Here is a 16,582-nt window from a genome sequence, read left to right on the forward strand (position 1 = left end):
TCCAAACTGTCAAAGCACAGATTTAAATTAACCCTTATCACCACCAAACACTGTCCAGTCCCACCCCATTTCTTCCCATTCACCTTTAGCATCAGACTGATTCTCAAACCGGTCCAGGGACAGCGTAATGCAGCGAACGAGCATGTTKGAGTCCACCAAAGAGCTATTGATCTGATTTAAAAATATCTGGAACTGAACAGAAACACTTGTTAGTACTGAGTTTAAAAAAATTAAATATATTAATACTCAGGGTCATTACTTTTTTGTTATTGCTAAYAAGAATATGAGGAGACATCACTCCCAGCCCTGTCTCATCCAGCCTAAGCCAAAATTTGTTTTGAAARAGGGAGAATTCCTGCCCCTCCATATTTTCCTACACTGATTTTGTACAAGCAGACAGTGCTAGGGAGGAACACAGTGAGGGAGTCAGAATGAGAACTAAACCTAGTCACAGATCACTAAATAGGAAGCACATACGAAGTATRAAGACATTCTCTAGAATGTGTGAGTTCATTTACTGGAGAAAAACAACCAAAATTAAATACAATTTTCTTCTAAATACATTATACATCCCTTCTCCAAGGCCTACCAGATATCAGAGCAATGAGAGAAACATTACAGTAACSAAAGTGAGAGCATGAGGCCATTCAAAACCTACCCACCAGCTGATGTTAKATGTACAAAGTGCACAAGAGCATGAAATCCCTTTGCTGCCTATTCCTGATCTAATATGCAACTCAATTTTACAAGTAATTACACAGGCCACAACATTCTAAAGTATTTCTAAGTTCAAATAACATCAAATACAAATGCCTGTTTGCAGTATTAAGGATTTTAAGCCATATTCATGAAGCACTTTCCACKGCAAGATCCAGTAAAAGACTTTCTGGAGCTGTCTCGATGTCCACAACTACCACTTAATCCAAAACCTGGTGACTTCACAGGAAATGTTCTGCCACCCTTGAGCCTGATCTTAGACCTGCCTGATGACATAGCAGGGCAGTGTTTGCTGACCAGCTCAGAACTTACAGACTCAGGACAGCTGAAGCATGGTTGAAAACACTGAGGAACTTTGCAGCTCACCCCTTAAYGTTTATTGTGCCCCAAGCTCTAAAACCACACCAAAACCAAATGAATCTGAGTTTCAGTGCTCCATCTGGTTATAAAAGGGTGTATTTTGAGCCACAGGSGGCAGCTTTCACAAATATTTACCTTCTCATCTGTGTTGATGTACTTGTTGAACCTCTTGAATGCATCAATATTGAATTTCATCAGCTCTCCCAGAAGGTCAAAGTAACTCTGAAGCACATCTCGTGACTTGCACTCACTATCAACAATGCAGTAGAGAATATGCTGGAAGGGAAGGAAAACATGTTATTGCCAYAGCTTAGTCCAAGCCAGCAGCACTACACAGACCCTGATTTAACCAGTATTTAAAGCATTTWTCTGCAGGTTCTTGGGTGTCACAACAAAGAAGTAAAGACAACAGTTCAGACAAGTCTCCTGTTAACTCCCCAGTGGTGCAGGTTATACAACTGGCCACATCTGGCTGCCACAAGTAGAATTCACAGATATTTTTTTAAAGTATTCCCATTATTTGTCATATTAACACAGGAATGAGGGCAATTTTTCATTTATTACTGTTGCCTCTATTGTGATTTCTCCAGTAAATTTTGATGCTGAYTTACCTTCCTTGGTATTTATTCCCCCAGTATCAAAAGGGGGCAGCTTGAGCAGCCTTGATTTCCCTACTGAGTTTTAAACCCAGCATAGCATTTAACACTACATTTTTACCCACTTTTGGACCCATTACAGACAAATCCTTCTTGATTGCTATGGAGGATGCCTGCCATAAACTTATTTACCTCCAGGAGCCCTCTCTTGAGCAGGAACATCTGGTCTGCATARGAGGTGGTGCCTCGCAGAAAACTTTCAACTGCCCTTGCTTGCCAAAACCTGAGCAACAGAAGAAAGGTGATTTTAGTTTTGGAGCAAGGAAAGTACTTAATCACAACTCTAATTTAAATCCAGTTTCCTAATCTGTTTCATTCCAGTCTGAAGTTGGAGTCAGACCTATTAATCCTGCAGAAAATCACTGGCTGTGATTTCTTCTCACCTGCACTGCCACCACAGCACAACAAAGCCACCAGACCTTTCCATTTGATTCTCAAACCCTCTCAGCTGCTCTAAGCTGGATAAAACCAAAGCTACATCCCAGGGATCTCAAACAGCACATCAGAGGCAAAGTGAACCCACCTGAAGGAGGATTCTGCTGGCTCCTTCTTCATGACCTGAAGCAATCTGGTCAGCAAACCTCTCTTGCCATCACAGACAAGACTCCTGCAGCAGGTGGAGAAATAACAGTGTGAGTGGAAGGGTTGGGCAGGCACTGAACACTGAATACAGTCTCTGCTTCAGAGCTTTTGATGAWCAAAATCTCAATATTTGAATATGCAATACAAATACTGTGCTAGTTCTATCAGCAGAAGAGTTCTCCTGACTGCCCTTGATAAGTATCTGCAATACCTGCAACATACTTCCAAAAGAGTCCTAAAAAAAATTACTCTTCTTCTCTTGTAATTCTAATGATTTCAGAAATACCAATTCACACTTTGAGGGAATTAAGAGACAAGGAAAAAAAAAACATACGAGATTAGGAATGAAAAAAAACTTCCTTTTTCTTCTCAACAAATGTAAAGGAAAGTCTAAATTCCATTTAGGAGGCAGAGCAGAGAATGGAAAGCTGGATGCTACTTGAGGTTGTAGTAAAAGCACAGAGGTTGTACAAACTAAAGTATTTACTAATACAAGTAATACTACTTGTATTAAACTTCAGTGGAGTATCTACCTGYATTAAATTAATGCAGAAGTAATGCCTTGATCTCACGTATCAAGAAAAGCAACATGAAAACTAAATGCTAAGGGTGAAAAAAATCCCTAAGTTGTTCCCAATTAGAMAGAGTATTATGATAATAATTATAATCTAGAAATCCTCTTAGAGAATTCCCTTTTGGAGTGAGGTAAATCTGCTCTGTGCAGACCAAGTCCCTGCTGATACCCTGGGAGCATTCTGACACACTCAATTCTGCAAACAATATTCCATCTGCTGAGGTTTATACACCAGAACCACAYATTAAAGAGCTTATTAGATCAAAATAGTGCATCTAACAGATACTCAAATGTAACACTAGAGATTCTGTAAGTGGCTTAACATGTTAATCTAATTTAGCTTATTCTGGTTATTAGCTGCTCTTAAAATACTCTGAGCAGACACTTGGATGTAYTCATGCAGCCTGGAATGGACATTATGTGTGCACAGACTGCTCCTGAATGCCAAAACTGAGATTTATTAGCRGGAGCCATTAATGATTAGAGGGATCAGAGTTCACTTTCCAGGTCTGTCTGCAATGCCTCACATGAGGAAGGCCAGACAAGCAGATCCAGCACAYCATAATGAAGTCTGAGCCATGAACTCATCTCCCCATTTTTTTTTTTAAGTTGCTTTTGTTTTTTAAGCCCCTTACTCTGAGCRTGGGCACATTTTAGATTTGCTAATGACCATCAGTATCCCACAAACCTCCCACTGAAAYGTGTCACTAAGATAAAGTGTGGTGGAGAGAGTGAGCTCAAGCAAAACAGGCAATGTCAAACTTCCAGTCTAGAGTGTTTCCAAAATTTTTATATTGCCAGCCTGCACCCTGAATCCCCCCTCACCTGTCAGTGTTGACAACTGCATCCACTTCAGGGATGTTGGCTTTATGGGAGATTGCACTCAGCTCATTCAATTCCTGGCTGTTCAAAAGGAGATACTTGTTCCTAAAGCAACACAGTGGGGGRGTAGGGGAGAAAACCAGGATGAATTCAAGAGACAAACATGCAATTCCATGAAAAGCAGAGCCACAGGCCTACAAGGGCTGCAGGACTGGGATCTTTTTAAATAAAAAAAAAAATCTCAGTTACAAAGCAGAAACTGCAAAAAAGGACTCAATTATCCYGGCATTTTATTACTCTGAGCAAATGACTCTGGAAATACTTTAAAACTAAATGATGCCTATAAATGCCACGAAAGTGCATTAAATTCTTTACCAAATACTGAACTTTTCCTAAGGAAAATAAATTACTTTGTAAAATAAACTAAATGCAGAACAAGTCTGATAGAGGAGAAACTCAGCCTGGGGGCTCCCTTTGCCAGCCTGCCTGTCCAATGCCAGCATGCTCCCTGAGACTCTTCCTGCTTCTAGGTGTTCAAAATCAGACAGCAAAGATTTCTTTTCAGAAAAGCTCAGGGAGCAGAGGATGCAGTGATCAGTGTGAGGTTCCTTCTTGCTTCCAACACTGTCATCCACATCAGTGTCCACTGAGGCTCTCATGCAGTTTCCTTTGATGTAGATTAAACAGGATTCTGCAATGAGAACACAGCCTTTCTCTCCCTGCAATCAACAATTCTGTGAGTTTGGTTTGGACACAATCTCACTGAATTAGTATCAGTATACAAGTACTTTGCTCTCATCTTGTCCTCAGTTAACTCAGCTTATCAGTGATTTCATAGAAAGTTCATGTAATTATTTAAACCCCCAACCAGATTCCACACATTCCACACCCTCAAATGTTACRGCTGGGAGCTGTTGTCTGTTCAAACAAGCCTGAGATCTTTGTAGCAGCCACTTAAGTAATAACATCATCTGAAGAGATTTTATTGGAAAACCTGGAGTGATTCCCAGGCAAACAACCTCTTGCATGAAGGATTTACAGTAGGTCAGCATTGCCTCCTTGTCTACATCCATCAGCTCCTCAAAGCTAATATTCCACAATCAAAAAGGCTGATATTTGCAATCTATCCAACAGGACTAAAAACATCAGCCTGGCTCTAGGAATGACCAGCACCTGAAATGGCTCAGAGGAGTTTGTCAGGAAGTGGACACCACCTYCCACAATGGAATTAGAGCAACAGGRCACTGATGGAATGCAGGATGCAATTCCACAAGGCAGAACCAACAACAGCAGCACAGCATCTAGGAAACCCCCAAACTGCATCACACCTCAAACTACTCCAGCAGACTCAAGTTTTCCTAAGGATGCCTTCTGAAGGCAGACAGATCTCTTCCTACTTCCCTGGCTCAGTGCCAGATCTCAGGGAGAAGGCAGAAAAAAAAGGAAAGCTGCCTCCTCATTCCTTCAGCCAGAAAGCGTTAACTCATCCTGTACATGTCTGAGCTCATTTCAACATGAGGCAAAATGGGCTGGGTTTAACCTCCACCAGACATATTCAGACATGCCYACTGCAGAGCAAATGTTAGGTTGTTTCAGCAAGAGCTGAAAGGCACATGAAATTTAGGGACAGTAAAACATTCCCTTCACATAGAGCTTGTCCCATGCTCAGGACACCTGGAAACACAACCAGGCAAACAGCACCAAAGCCCAACCCACCACAGCTTCTCATACTCACTCATGGTGATCACTGAAGCTCTGAAGAAGCCTCAAGAATTGTATCTTTAAAGTGATGTCCTAAAAGGAGACAAGAAAGGGGAAAAAAGCGCCTTGCTTTAGTATTTTTGGCTATAATTCGTTACCAAGCTGACACGAAACAGCTGAATGGAAAATCTCTTCAAATCCAACCCCCCTGGACAGCAGAGCAAGTGACTTGCATAAATGGAGAAGGCTGCACTTTGCAGCCTTCCCAAAAYAGAGGTGGAGATTGCCTCCAAGCCTATGCACATAACAGGTAATGATTTCTTCTCACTGCAATGGCAATAAAGCTTGTAATTGTACTGATCATTTCAGAATATCTAGGTTTGGAAGAAAAAACATAGTTCAACACAAAACCTAACCTCCCTAAACCTGACTGCGGCACAATTTGTATTCTGTGCCTCTCCTAGATATCAATTCTTTTAGTTTTGGTCTTCTACCTCTGGCCTTCAGGGTCCATATATTTATGCCTTTTCCAGTTCCCAAACTAGAAGAGAGGGAGAGGCTAAATTGTCCATACTATACTGCTAGCATGAGCCAAAGATCAAGACTTCAGTGAAAGCAATAATCCCCCAAAACCTGAATGCTACCACATCTCAAGTTCCTGATTACACAAACACCAAGTTACTCAGCACAACTCTTCAGAACTGTGACAGGATGAAAATCCACTACAGGATTCCCAAAGTTCCTCACCGGGCTGCAATCACAGTTCTGGTTGTGTCCATGCAGAACCAGGGCTGAGGCYGAGTGCTTCCTCCAGATGAGTTTGTCAAACAGGTTATTGAGGCCAGGAATGAGTCTGAACTCGGCTATCATTTTATGAACCTGGGAAACAAAAGAGGTACAATCATGTTTGCTGCAGCCTCARACAAGGATTTAATGTAGCCTGGAAACTGATGGGCACAAGGATGTCATTCTCTGATAAAAGGATGTGAATTCTTGTCTCAAACAGCAAGTTTTGTGTTAACACACTAACCACAGTGCAGCAGTTTCCATTTGGTGGAYATAGACAGAAAACACACCTTTTGGGATAAAGCTCTTCCCCACTGCTTCCATTAACCACTGTGCCTCTGGAAGCAGCTCTGAACATCAGGACAACACTTCCAGCACATTGAAAATGCACCTATACCAAACAGCTGAGCTGGGGATATTCTGCTATCACTCATCCCCTGAATGTCCTTCCCCTTTCCAGACACACAGATGGAGCCCAGGGAGGTCTCTGATGACAATAAAACCCATCAATATTGGATTTGTTCAGGTGACTTGGGCAGGAGCTGTGAGCAAAGCAAAATCCAGCAGTAACACAAGCAAACTGGACCATTTCTTCARGTTAAAGGGCAGTTAAACTTCTCTGGAGAATGCTCAGAAGAGAAAAAAAAGCCAAATTACTCATGCTTATTTATCAGTCTGTCTGGTACATATTTGTTATTCATTTTGGTGTGAACAGCTGTTAAATACCTTCAGTCCAAACTGGGATACTTTTGATGTAAGGAATTTAGAAGATGAGGAATAGGGGAAATACAAAGTGGGACTYCTATCAGGTACAGGCCGAGGACAAGCAGTACTCCTTAAGATGTGGTTGCAAATGAAAACCACATGACTGGAATGTACAACATGCTGCAAGAACTAAGCACCCAAAGGACTAATGGCTAGATTCTTAAAATCAATAAACAAAACAACTTAAAAACACCCCAGGTTGTCCCAAGGTGCAGAACAGTGACCAGCAGTATTTCAAGCAGATCAGTCCACTTATGCAAATATCTGAATGAATCAAAAATATCTGAAGCAGATGCTCTTTTACAGGTTTTAATTCTTAATTCTTGTTTGCAGCATAGTTATGGTTTTTTGCACTCTTTTTTGGCTGTAGCCCCCAGCTGTCCCATCTTKATGGAAATCACAYTCCTGTTGCTGGGCACACAAAYACACACCTGAGRAAGCATCYWGCTCYTTYCCACYTCACCCAYACTGCCYTGACAGATTGCTGAGCTTGGAGTTYTCTGGTGCTCCATTATTTTAAAATGCTCTTGGACACTTTGRTTTAGTCACAAGCTCTGAGGAATCCCTCTGAACAAAGTGCTCCCTGTAGTGCCCCTGTCCCTGCATGGCACAGGCACAACAGGAGGAAGCCAAGCGTGTGAGCTGCCTGCAAGAGCCTCAGCCCTCACTAGAGGAAGAGCTCTCTACACTCACAGAGTGAATTTTAATTCCTGAATCTGCTCCTTTCCAAATGACTCAAATTTCAACAGTGTTCAGTTTACTTTTAGTTTTCTCAGCTCTGATGTTCTCACCTGACAGAGCTCCTCAGTCACATCAGTGCCTTTGCATCACTCTCTCTCCCAGAGCCCAAACTCATTACAATTACTCAGCCTCAGAATGCCAAGACAATCCCTGCTCTATATTCATCCTTCAAATTACTTAGGCTTTTTCCTGCTGCCATCCAGCTTCACAGGAATTGCTCCAGTGCTTTCTCTACACTAAAARTTTCTCTGCTAAACTAAGTCTGCTGTGTGCAGTGTGGCTCCCTACAGCAGGAGCAAGGAAATGAGCTGGTGGCTTTTCACCACAACACAGCCATGCAGGACAGCCTAGAAATACACATAAGGAGTATAATTTAGGGTGTGACCATAATGAGAAGACAGCAAAGGCCCAAATCTGCAGAGAAACACCACTTATCCCCAAGGGTGAGATCATCCCCAATGTGGCAGCAGGAGAAGCAAAGTCACTGCTACCACAGTGATCMATTCATGCAAATCAGTCAGCAATCAAGTTTAAACCAAGGATTCAGAGCGAACATTCAGGGACAAGTTGAGTTTGAGAGGCTGCACCTTGCTTCAAGCAAATGCCAGACTATTATGTTGATTATTACAGTGGACTGAAGCAGGTTTGTGATGCCCTTTAGAAATTCTATGCAAAATTAATCCAGTCTAAAACCAGCAAGTCCTTTGGCTGCTCAGAGTGGTWGCACAGATCCTGTGCTTTCATTCCTTCACAGAAAAGGAAGCAGCTGAAATGCTTTTCTGAGTGTGTTATTGCAGACACTGCTCAGCCTGCATTCCAGAGCTTCCCATTGAGAACAGCTCAGCTCCAGTCCTTCCTCTGCCTGGCTCTCAGGAAGGGGAMTGGATCCACATCTGCTACACAAGTCTTATGCAGATTAAGGAATGAAGGATGCATCATCTGTTTCAAAGGCAGAGGATTTCACAAAGAARGAAAAAAAAAAAAAAAAGAACTGGCTCTGCACAAGAAGTGTTTGGAAATGAAGTAACTCAAATCTTTCAAGAATTCAATTCCAGTCCTGAATCAGTCCTGAAAAATAGTGAATTGATGCCAACTTTATCCTTAGTTTCCCCTTCTGTACAGGGGCAGAAACAGTAGATGAAGGATAGAGCTGTTTTCCCAGGAAATCAAAAAGCAAATTCAATCTGTTTCAGCAGCACATTTTTTACCTTGTCACATTTGACAGGGGCACACCAGAAGTGACCCATGCAAGTAAAGAATCCAGCACCTCCAGCTCCCTGAACCAGCAGCAGCAGATGAGTGCAGGCTGCAAGCAGTTTCTGCAGTATCTATAAAACTGCATTCTCGTGGGGAACTCAAGGAGGGATGAATTATCTGCCTTAACAAAACGGGGGGAAAAAAGTCCTCCTAATAGATCCACGGTCTGGYAGTTTCAGTTTTGTCTTAGGCTTTGTTTATATTTTATTTTATGCCCAACAGAAACAACACTTCTAAAAGGAATGACAACATGATTAGGAGTTGTTTATGGTAGTGACTGTGGTCTCTGCAAGAATTGCTGGTTCCCTCTGCTTACTCTTATGCACAGTCTGCTTCTTTTTAATGCCAAATGTCCATTTAGAATCCCAGAATCCCAGAATCGTTTGGGTTGGAAGGGACTTTAAAGCCCATCTCATTCTATCCCCCTATCATGGGCAGGAACACCTTCCACCAGACCAGGCTGCTCCCAGTCYCAGCTTTCAACACTTCCAGGGATGGGGAGTCCACAAGCTCTGCAGCAGGCTCAGAGTGAAGGTCTGTATGTTTGGGACTGAACTACAACTACAGCTCCATTCAGATTAAGAGATTTGGGAGACAACCCTGAGGAGTGTTTGTGACACTGATACACTGGGAGGTTACTGGAAAAGAACAAAATACTCAAGATAAATGTGCTCAAGCTTCTGCCCCACAATACAGCCTCTCCTGCCTAATGCAACAGCCCTAAAACAACTCCCACCAATTTGGCCCTGCCAGTGTCCAGGACATCTGAATGCCCCTGCTATCCCAAGCTGCTCTGCTGAGCTGAGCACACTGCCAAAGCTGGAAATCTGTCAAAACTGCACCAAGGATTGCTTTGCTTTTCCCTTCACAACCTGCTTTTGACCCATTTAAATCAAAYCACAGCCAAGCTGCAGTGACTGGTTCTCCACAAGCCTGTGTGAGGCAGATTTTTTTTTTTTCATTTCAAAAGGAAGAAAGGCAGAAGGAACAGATGAGTGGGATTTCCAGGCAGCGATCAGTGCACAGACAGCACTGAAATGCATCCTCCCAGCTGAGAGTTTGATGCTGAGAGTTTAACACTATGCTTACACTTAGCCAAGTCATAGCAATACACTACAAAAATCTTCCAGAGGGTTTCCAAAAGTGAAAGCAGACAAAGAAAGGTAATGCCTGAAGGGGCTCCATCCAAACTGGTCACCAGCACACCAGGAGGGGGGAGAATGCCTGACTGCAGCATCCAGGTACATCCACACACTTCCTCACACAGAAGGAATCCTCCTGCATCCCTCCTGCACAAGAGCAGCAGCTGTGGGACAGGACCCCACACTGGTGAGGACAGTGTGACCAGCCCTGCCCTAAGCTCCTCCTGGTTCCCCTGCCTGTTTGCCAGGATTTGCCAGCTTTGTGCCTTGAGCTGTGCCTGGTGTTTCTGTGTCCATGATCCCATTCATGAGCACTCAGGTTTAAACAGACACCACTTAAGAGCATCCTAAAGAGACAMCAAGTATTAGTGAGACCATCCACTGGGGCTCACCTGATTCCTCTGCCTGCCCATGAGCAGCACACAGAGAACATAGAGCACCTCCAGCTTGTACATGATCTCGTGCATGATCTTCATGGACTGGGGCAGCTGTGTCCGTGTGGAGGTGTTGGCCAGKCCACTCTCATCTGAAGATTCTGAAAAAGACAGCAAAGATGTGAGACTGAGGCAGCTTCAACAGGGAAAGATTTGTTGCAATTGTTACTTTTACACTGAACACTACAGATGTAGGAACAGCTGGAATCTTCTTCTTAACTAAAAATAGTGATGTGCAGCAAATAACCAATTTCAATTACATGTCAGGGAAAAAAAATAACTGAAAATTTAAGCGGAGATAAAATCAGATTTATTTTTCCATAACMAACTAAATGGCAGCATGTCCCCGAAGTAAGTAGCCTCATCTGAATTTTTTAATAGACTACTGCATCAGGGAATGGAAGAAAAGGTAATAAAAGCAGATGGGAGTTTATCAGAAGCACTATCAAATCTACTTTCATTTCATACCTCAGTAGTAGTGTACTTAGGCCACAGTTAAATAAATTTCATAATCCTATGGAGAATTACCCTGCTAGGAGCAGAAATGGGAGTACTGAGTATTCTGGAGTTCTACCAGACATACACAGCATTTTTGTCATACCAAAGGGTGAAGAAAAACCACATATGCGCTTCAAAGCATTTTCCTAAGGTTGTATTACAACTTCCACTGGAATAATTATTTTTTCMAACTAACCTATTTAATTTAGCTGGAACTACTTTCATAAAGAATGGCCCACTTATTTGGTATGGTCTAAAGCATGGTATGAAGCATTCAGACCTAAAGCCATAAGCAAAAAGCTTAGAGCAAAATRCTGGTGAAGCCACTTACTTCATGGAGGAGGCTTATTTTTGTTACTCCAGGGAAGGTTAGTGCTGAGGATATACAGCATTTCARTATGAGCTAGGCATGCAAAAAGCACAGACTACTGTAGGATTTCTCCTTTTGCTAACTTTAATTCATTAAAAAAAAATCTGTGCTACATGAGAGTAAAACGAGAGTCAGACCTAAATGCTGATATGTGGGTATTCCATGCAAAAAAAGGGGGATCAGGAGCAGCTGAAAGGAAAAGCAACACGTGGAAAACCCTGAAGAAGGTTAAGACATCCAYCAGCTGCTGGAATGCAAGCCAGGTACCTGTACTGCTCTGCTCTGCCTCTTCATTWGCCACCCTCATCAGTGCATCCAGCACCAGTGCATTGTCCAGCCAGGTGTACCACTCCTCCAGCTCCTGCAGGAAGCTGGAAGTCCCTGTTGTTTCAGACACCTTCCGKGTGGCCAGTTTGCACAATCGCTCGATGAAGCCTGGAATATTCAGAAGTGTAGCTGAAAGAAAAAAAAGAGAAATAATTTTATTACAATTTCAGACCACCACAAGGTAYCAAAACATCTACTTTAGGAATACAGAAATGTATGGCTGAAAATATCTGGTTAAAAAGATCCAAAGATGGGAGAATTCAGTGCACTCTCCTATTAATGAATGGAAGAGAGCATCCCAGGAATAATTCAGTATTTTGTTCCAGCCATATCAAGGAATTCATCTGGCTGAAAATTAAGCTGGCAGAAGTAAAGCAGCAGCCCTTGGAAGGGGCAGCTYCACCTCCCCTTTCCTCCTTCACTTTCCCTCCTGGGGTGTTGGTCTGTGGCAAATAAACAGGCTCACTGCAGCATCTGGGATGAAAGCTGTCAGCTTTTTAAACAGTAGTTCCCTGAATTAGATCCTCATGGAGAAAACACCACAGCAGCCCCAGGTGTGAGGGTTTTAATTGTGGGACTGCACCCTTAGAAAGAGCAGCACAAGGACTGAAGTCACTGCTCTGCAAAATGTTTGGGGAGGTGCATTTTGCCCTAAGAATAATTTAATTACATGACATTTATTTAAGGTACGTGGCTAAGGCTTTGCTTCACACTTGCAAGTGTGGACAAGAAAAGGACAAAGAATTTGGCTGTGAACGTTACATGAAAGAGTTTCATCTCTGAAAGAATGAGCTCCCTGATAAATGTTTTAAAATAGAATACACTGTACAGCCTTAGAATCAGTCTCTGATTGTGCCCTCAAAAAATGATTAGCTAAGCATTTGCTTGACATGGGCCTATGCAAATATGTGCTTCAGAAGCCCAAAAGCTTTTCAGCACAGTAAGAGCTGAAAACAGCAGATTYTACACTTGACAGTACTTTTAACTTTTTCAATTCCTACATATCCTTCTAGGCAAGACTTCTGCTCCTGAGAAGTACTCAGCAAAATAAGGAAACCTTCACTGTGCCCAAGGTTAAGGCTGAGATTAGACCCACAGACTTCCAAGGCTGGTTTGGTAACAGTGGGCAACAGAATTGATATTAAACACACTTCTTTTTGATAAAGACAGAAATCCTGGACAACACCTGACAAAATCAGAGAAGTGACTGCTCCAACAGCAACCACACTGCATGCAGTTTTAGTTCAGGAATTCATATTTTAGGGAGGACAGAATTACTGAGWATTGCTAATGGGAAGTTCATGGATATGGCTGAGGCATAGAAAACAAATCCAATTATTTTAAGCCATTCAGAGAGTGCTGAAATGACAGAAATTAACCCACCTAATCAGCAAAGCCATATGAAACCAAAAGCTACAAAGTTCCATTAACAGGAAAGATTATTTGCTGGAAACAATACGAGGGGAGTGAATAAAGAAGAATGCTTTGTAAGACACAACATTTTCAACATCCTCCAGACACAAAACTCTATGTGACACTGAGAGAGGAAAACTTTATACATTGCTGAGATTATTCTGATTYGTTCACAGCATAACAATTACCTTGATTAATTTCAGCTCGGGAAGGGCCCAAGTTTTTTTTCTGCTGGGCATTTTTGGCCAGAAGTGTGTGCTTGTCATCACTGCCTGTGTCGAGCTCCGAGATGGTGACAGCCAGGATCCTGCAGAAGTTGGCCAGCTGCTGCTGGTCAAAGCTGGACACCAGACTGGCCAGGTTGGGAATATCATCCAGCTGGATCATTTCCTGSAGGAGGAAACACCAGCTGAGTCACATGTGATGGTCAGTAGTGAACACGGGCACAGGCAAAAGCTCCCAGTGTTAGCAAAGGAGAAGCAAGCAAAGAGTCTGAAAGCAGCTGGGATTTACAACTGCTGTCAGGCTTAGCAATTCCAAAAGTACAGATATCCATGTTTTAAATATAAAATGGTTATATTTACATATAGTTTAGGGGGCTTTTTTAACTAAAAACCCACAACCTAATTTAATACACTAATTAAGTGTAGACATTGAAAGTTTCAATTTTGTTTTTCAATCCTGTCTTTCTTTGAAACTTGTAAGAATCAACTTCTAAATTATTTCTCAGTTTTTCATCAAAGTTTTTTTTGATAAAAAGATGTTGAAAAAAGAACAGAAAGAAACCCCAGTTTTTCTTCAGATAAACTGAACTTGTTTCTTATTTCAGAAGTACATCAACTTACTCTAAATAATGGAGTATCAAGTTACAGCCTCCTGACCTTCTCCACAAAATTTACACAGACATTTTCCATCCAAGGTTTTCCCAAGGTTACATCTCTAATATTTTACTTTCATCACATCAGGACACTGAGCTGCAATGATGCTGGCAAATAACCTCAATAACCAGGYTGGTGCAGAAGATTTAAGTGCCCTGTTTCCCCAGCCTACAGCTTCCAAGAGAGGTGACAAACACCAAGGAATACACAGGAAKCCTCCCAGATGTCAGGAAGACAAGTAAAGTATGTGAAATACAATCAGCAAGCAGGGATAAAAGCTGAATTTATATGAGGTTCATTTTCTTTATTGGAAATATTGGCTGTACTTTCATGACAGTGAAGCACTCAGATCATGGGGACACAGCTCCCATCATTCTCTGAGCTGAGAGTCTCAGACCACATGAATAGTTTGGCTTCTTCATGAGAAGTGATTGAAGTTAATTACCACTGTGAACAATCAGGTTTCAAATAAGCTTCAAGAAGTAAGAAGGGCAGCTTAGAGGACTATCCTCAGCAACTCTTCAAAGAAACAGCTCTCTTTCCTCTACTGGCCTGAAAAKCCATACAAATATTAAGAAACCAGTAACTAACCTTTTTCACTCCCAGGATATCTTCAATGAGTGTTGCAGTTTGCAGGAATGTCTTTTTGTTTGTCATCAGTGTAAACAGGAACAACACAAAGTCATTTCTCTCTGCCAGTCGCCTTGTGACACCTTCAGTCTAGAAAGGAGCACAGACAGAGCCAGTGAGAGCCCACCCTGAGAGCCACATGGCACAGCACATGCAGGACAGCCTCAGATGATGTGGTACTGAGTCAGCTCCTCCTGACACCAGGAAATGTTGTGTTTATGGCAAACAGTCCTTGTCTGAAGTCAATGTGGTGCCTGCAACAACGGCAGGATGAGAGGCTTCACCTCAGGACACTTTTTTCTTGTCTGAATCTAAAGCAAACCCTGAGCCTGCCTGGGCACACACCAGAGGGGCTTGGTTCTGCTTTGCCATACAGTGACCAGCTCCATGCCATGGTATGCAAACACAGCAGCTCTTAAACCCTTAGCATTGCTCTATCTGATCAACCCCAAACAAAGCTGGCTTAAATGAACTGGGTGATGAACCCCAAWGTCAGGCTGAGGCATGAAAACCCAAATTTAAGGCTGCCTTTCACACTCTGAGCTCTCCYGAGAGAGCTCCAAACTACATCCTCACTGCTTGCAAAGCTGTATTTTATACCTGACTGGCATACTCCCAGGGCTCACAGAACCAGACTAGCTCAGATAATCCCCCAGTGTTTACACCTATGTATAAGAACAGTTAATACTGCCCACAGCCCCCCACCATCTCTGTGACCCTGGACACTTTTCATCCAAGAGACAGCAGTAATACCAAAGTGAAATCAAAACAGCAGTTAGTTTATGCATTGCAAACTTGTTTTTTAGCATATCTTGCTATTCACAGTTTGCAAAGGTTGCATTACCTGCAGTTAAAAAAATAAATCATCCAAGCCAAGRAAAAAAAGCATTCCCTCTCTTCCCTCTCCCATGTGTACACAGATCCTTATCGGTGAGACATGATCTAGTAAGACTCAAACTCTGGAGATTAGACTGATGTTTTTGGAAGAGCTCCAAGCCACTAACTGGCTCTTTAAGTTTTGTTAATGTTCCCTAGGTTGTGGCATAATGAGGTGTCTGATGAAGTAAACAATCCTGAGGATGCTCCCTGCATGTATAATCTGAGGCCTTTGCTTTTAGCACCAGGATTTTAATGATAAGGTATTTCTACAGGTCTTTAACCCAGCACCTTCCTTTGCACTGATCTGCCTCAACTGAACKGAACTAAAATCCAGCACACAGTGCTGAAGGATCAAATTTAAAACCCTTTGCCAGCCCCAATTCTGAACAAGACCAGCTGTAGCTGGGCTTAACAGGCATCCATTCCCAGCTTCAAATTTTAAGCTGGAACAGAACAAAGGCTGGCACAGCTTTCCTATGGAAACACAGAGACTAAAACATCCAAACAAGAGAACTTAATGTGGTTAAGAAAACAAATTATATGAGTAACACATCAAAATACAAAGCAGTCCTATTTAACTGAAGGAATTTTAATGTAAAGCTGCAGAGTAAGTTTAAATTACACTTAAAAGAGCCTGTTGTCTTATCAAGCAACAAATGTAAAAAGTGACAGACGAGCAGAGTTGTACTTACACATATACAAGTGTTGTACAGTATGCTTAAACAGTCCTTGATGAGGTCATCACTTACTGCAAAGGAGAGAGCAGACAGTCACCAGCCACACCCTGCCAAGAACACCCACGTCCGTGGGAGGGACATGGAGAGCTATGGAATAGTGACAATTTCAGGCTGCTAACTCAGAGTGCACATCCAAATGCCTTATAGGATGGAAACCACAAGAAACGTTCTACACCTGATCTGTTCACATGCTAAATTAATTTTGTATGGGAGAAAAAATGACAGTTCATGCAATTTTCTCCACTGGAAACTCATGTTGTTTTCTCAGCACCTTGACTTCACAGAGAACCTTTTAATTTGCTCTCCTGCAGCA

At 42.3% G+C, this 16,582-nt stretch overlaps 1 protein-coding gene across 1 annotated transcript in view; it reads right to left on the reverse strand.

Moving 5' to 3' along the window:
• Positions 1-16,582, reverse strand: part of TRPC4AP (transient receptor potential cation channel subfamily C member 4 associated protein) — a 34,236-nt gene that overhangs the window by 3,984 nt on the left and 13,670 nt on the right. The window contains exons 5-16 of the mRNA XM_057383016.1: positions 16,225-16,280; positions 14,615-14,743; positions 13,334-13,535; positions 11,673-11,861; positions 10,496-10,638; positions 6,160-6,291; positions 5,447-5,505; positions 3,715-3,816; positions 2,257-2,340; positions 1,866-1,956; positions 1,213-1,353; positions 84-192 (exon numbers count right to left, since the gene is read on the reverse strand). Of these exons, the coding sequence (XP_057238999.1) occupies positions 84-192; positions 1,213-1,353; positions 1,866-1,956; positions 2,257-2,340; positions 3,715-3,816; positions 5,447-5,505; positions 6,160-6,291; positions 10,496-10,638; positions 11,673-11,861; positions 13,334-13,535; positions 14,615-14,743; positions 16,225-16,280 (1,437 nt within the window). The remainder of the gene's footprint in view (positions 1-83; positions 193-1,212; positions 1,354-1,865; positions 1,957-2,256; positions 2,341-3,714; positions 3,817-5,446; positions 5,506-6,159; positions 6,292-10,495; positions 10,639-11,672; positions 11,862-13,333; positions 13,536-14,614; positions 14,744-16,224; positions 16,281-16,582) is intronic.

The sequence above is a fragment of the Malurus melanocephalus genome, unplaced genomic scaffold (genome assembly GCF_030028575.1).
Source record: "Malurus melanocephalus ecotype Western Australia unplaced genomic scaffold, MMel_1.1 scaffold_602, whole genome shotgun sequence".
In the NCBI taxonomy this organism is placed as follows: domain Eukaryota; kingdom Metazoa; phylum Chordata; class Aves; order Passeriformes; family Maluridae; genus Malurus; species Malurus melanocephalus.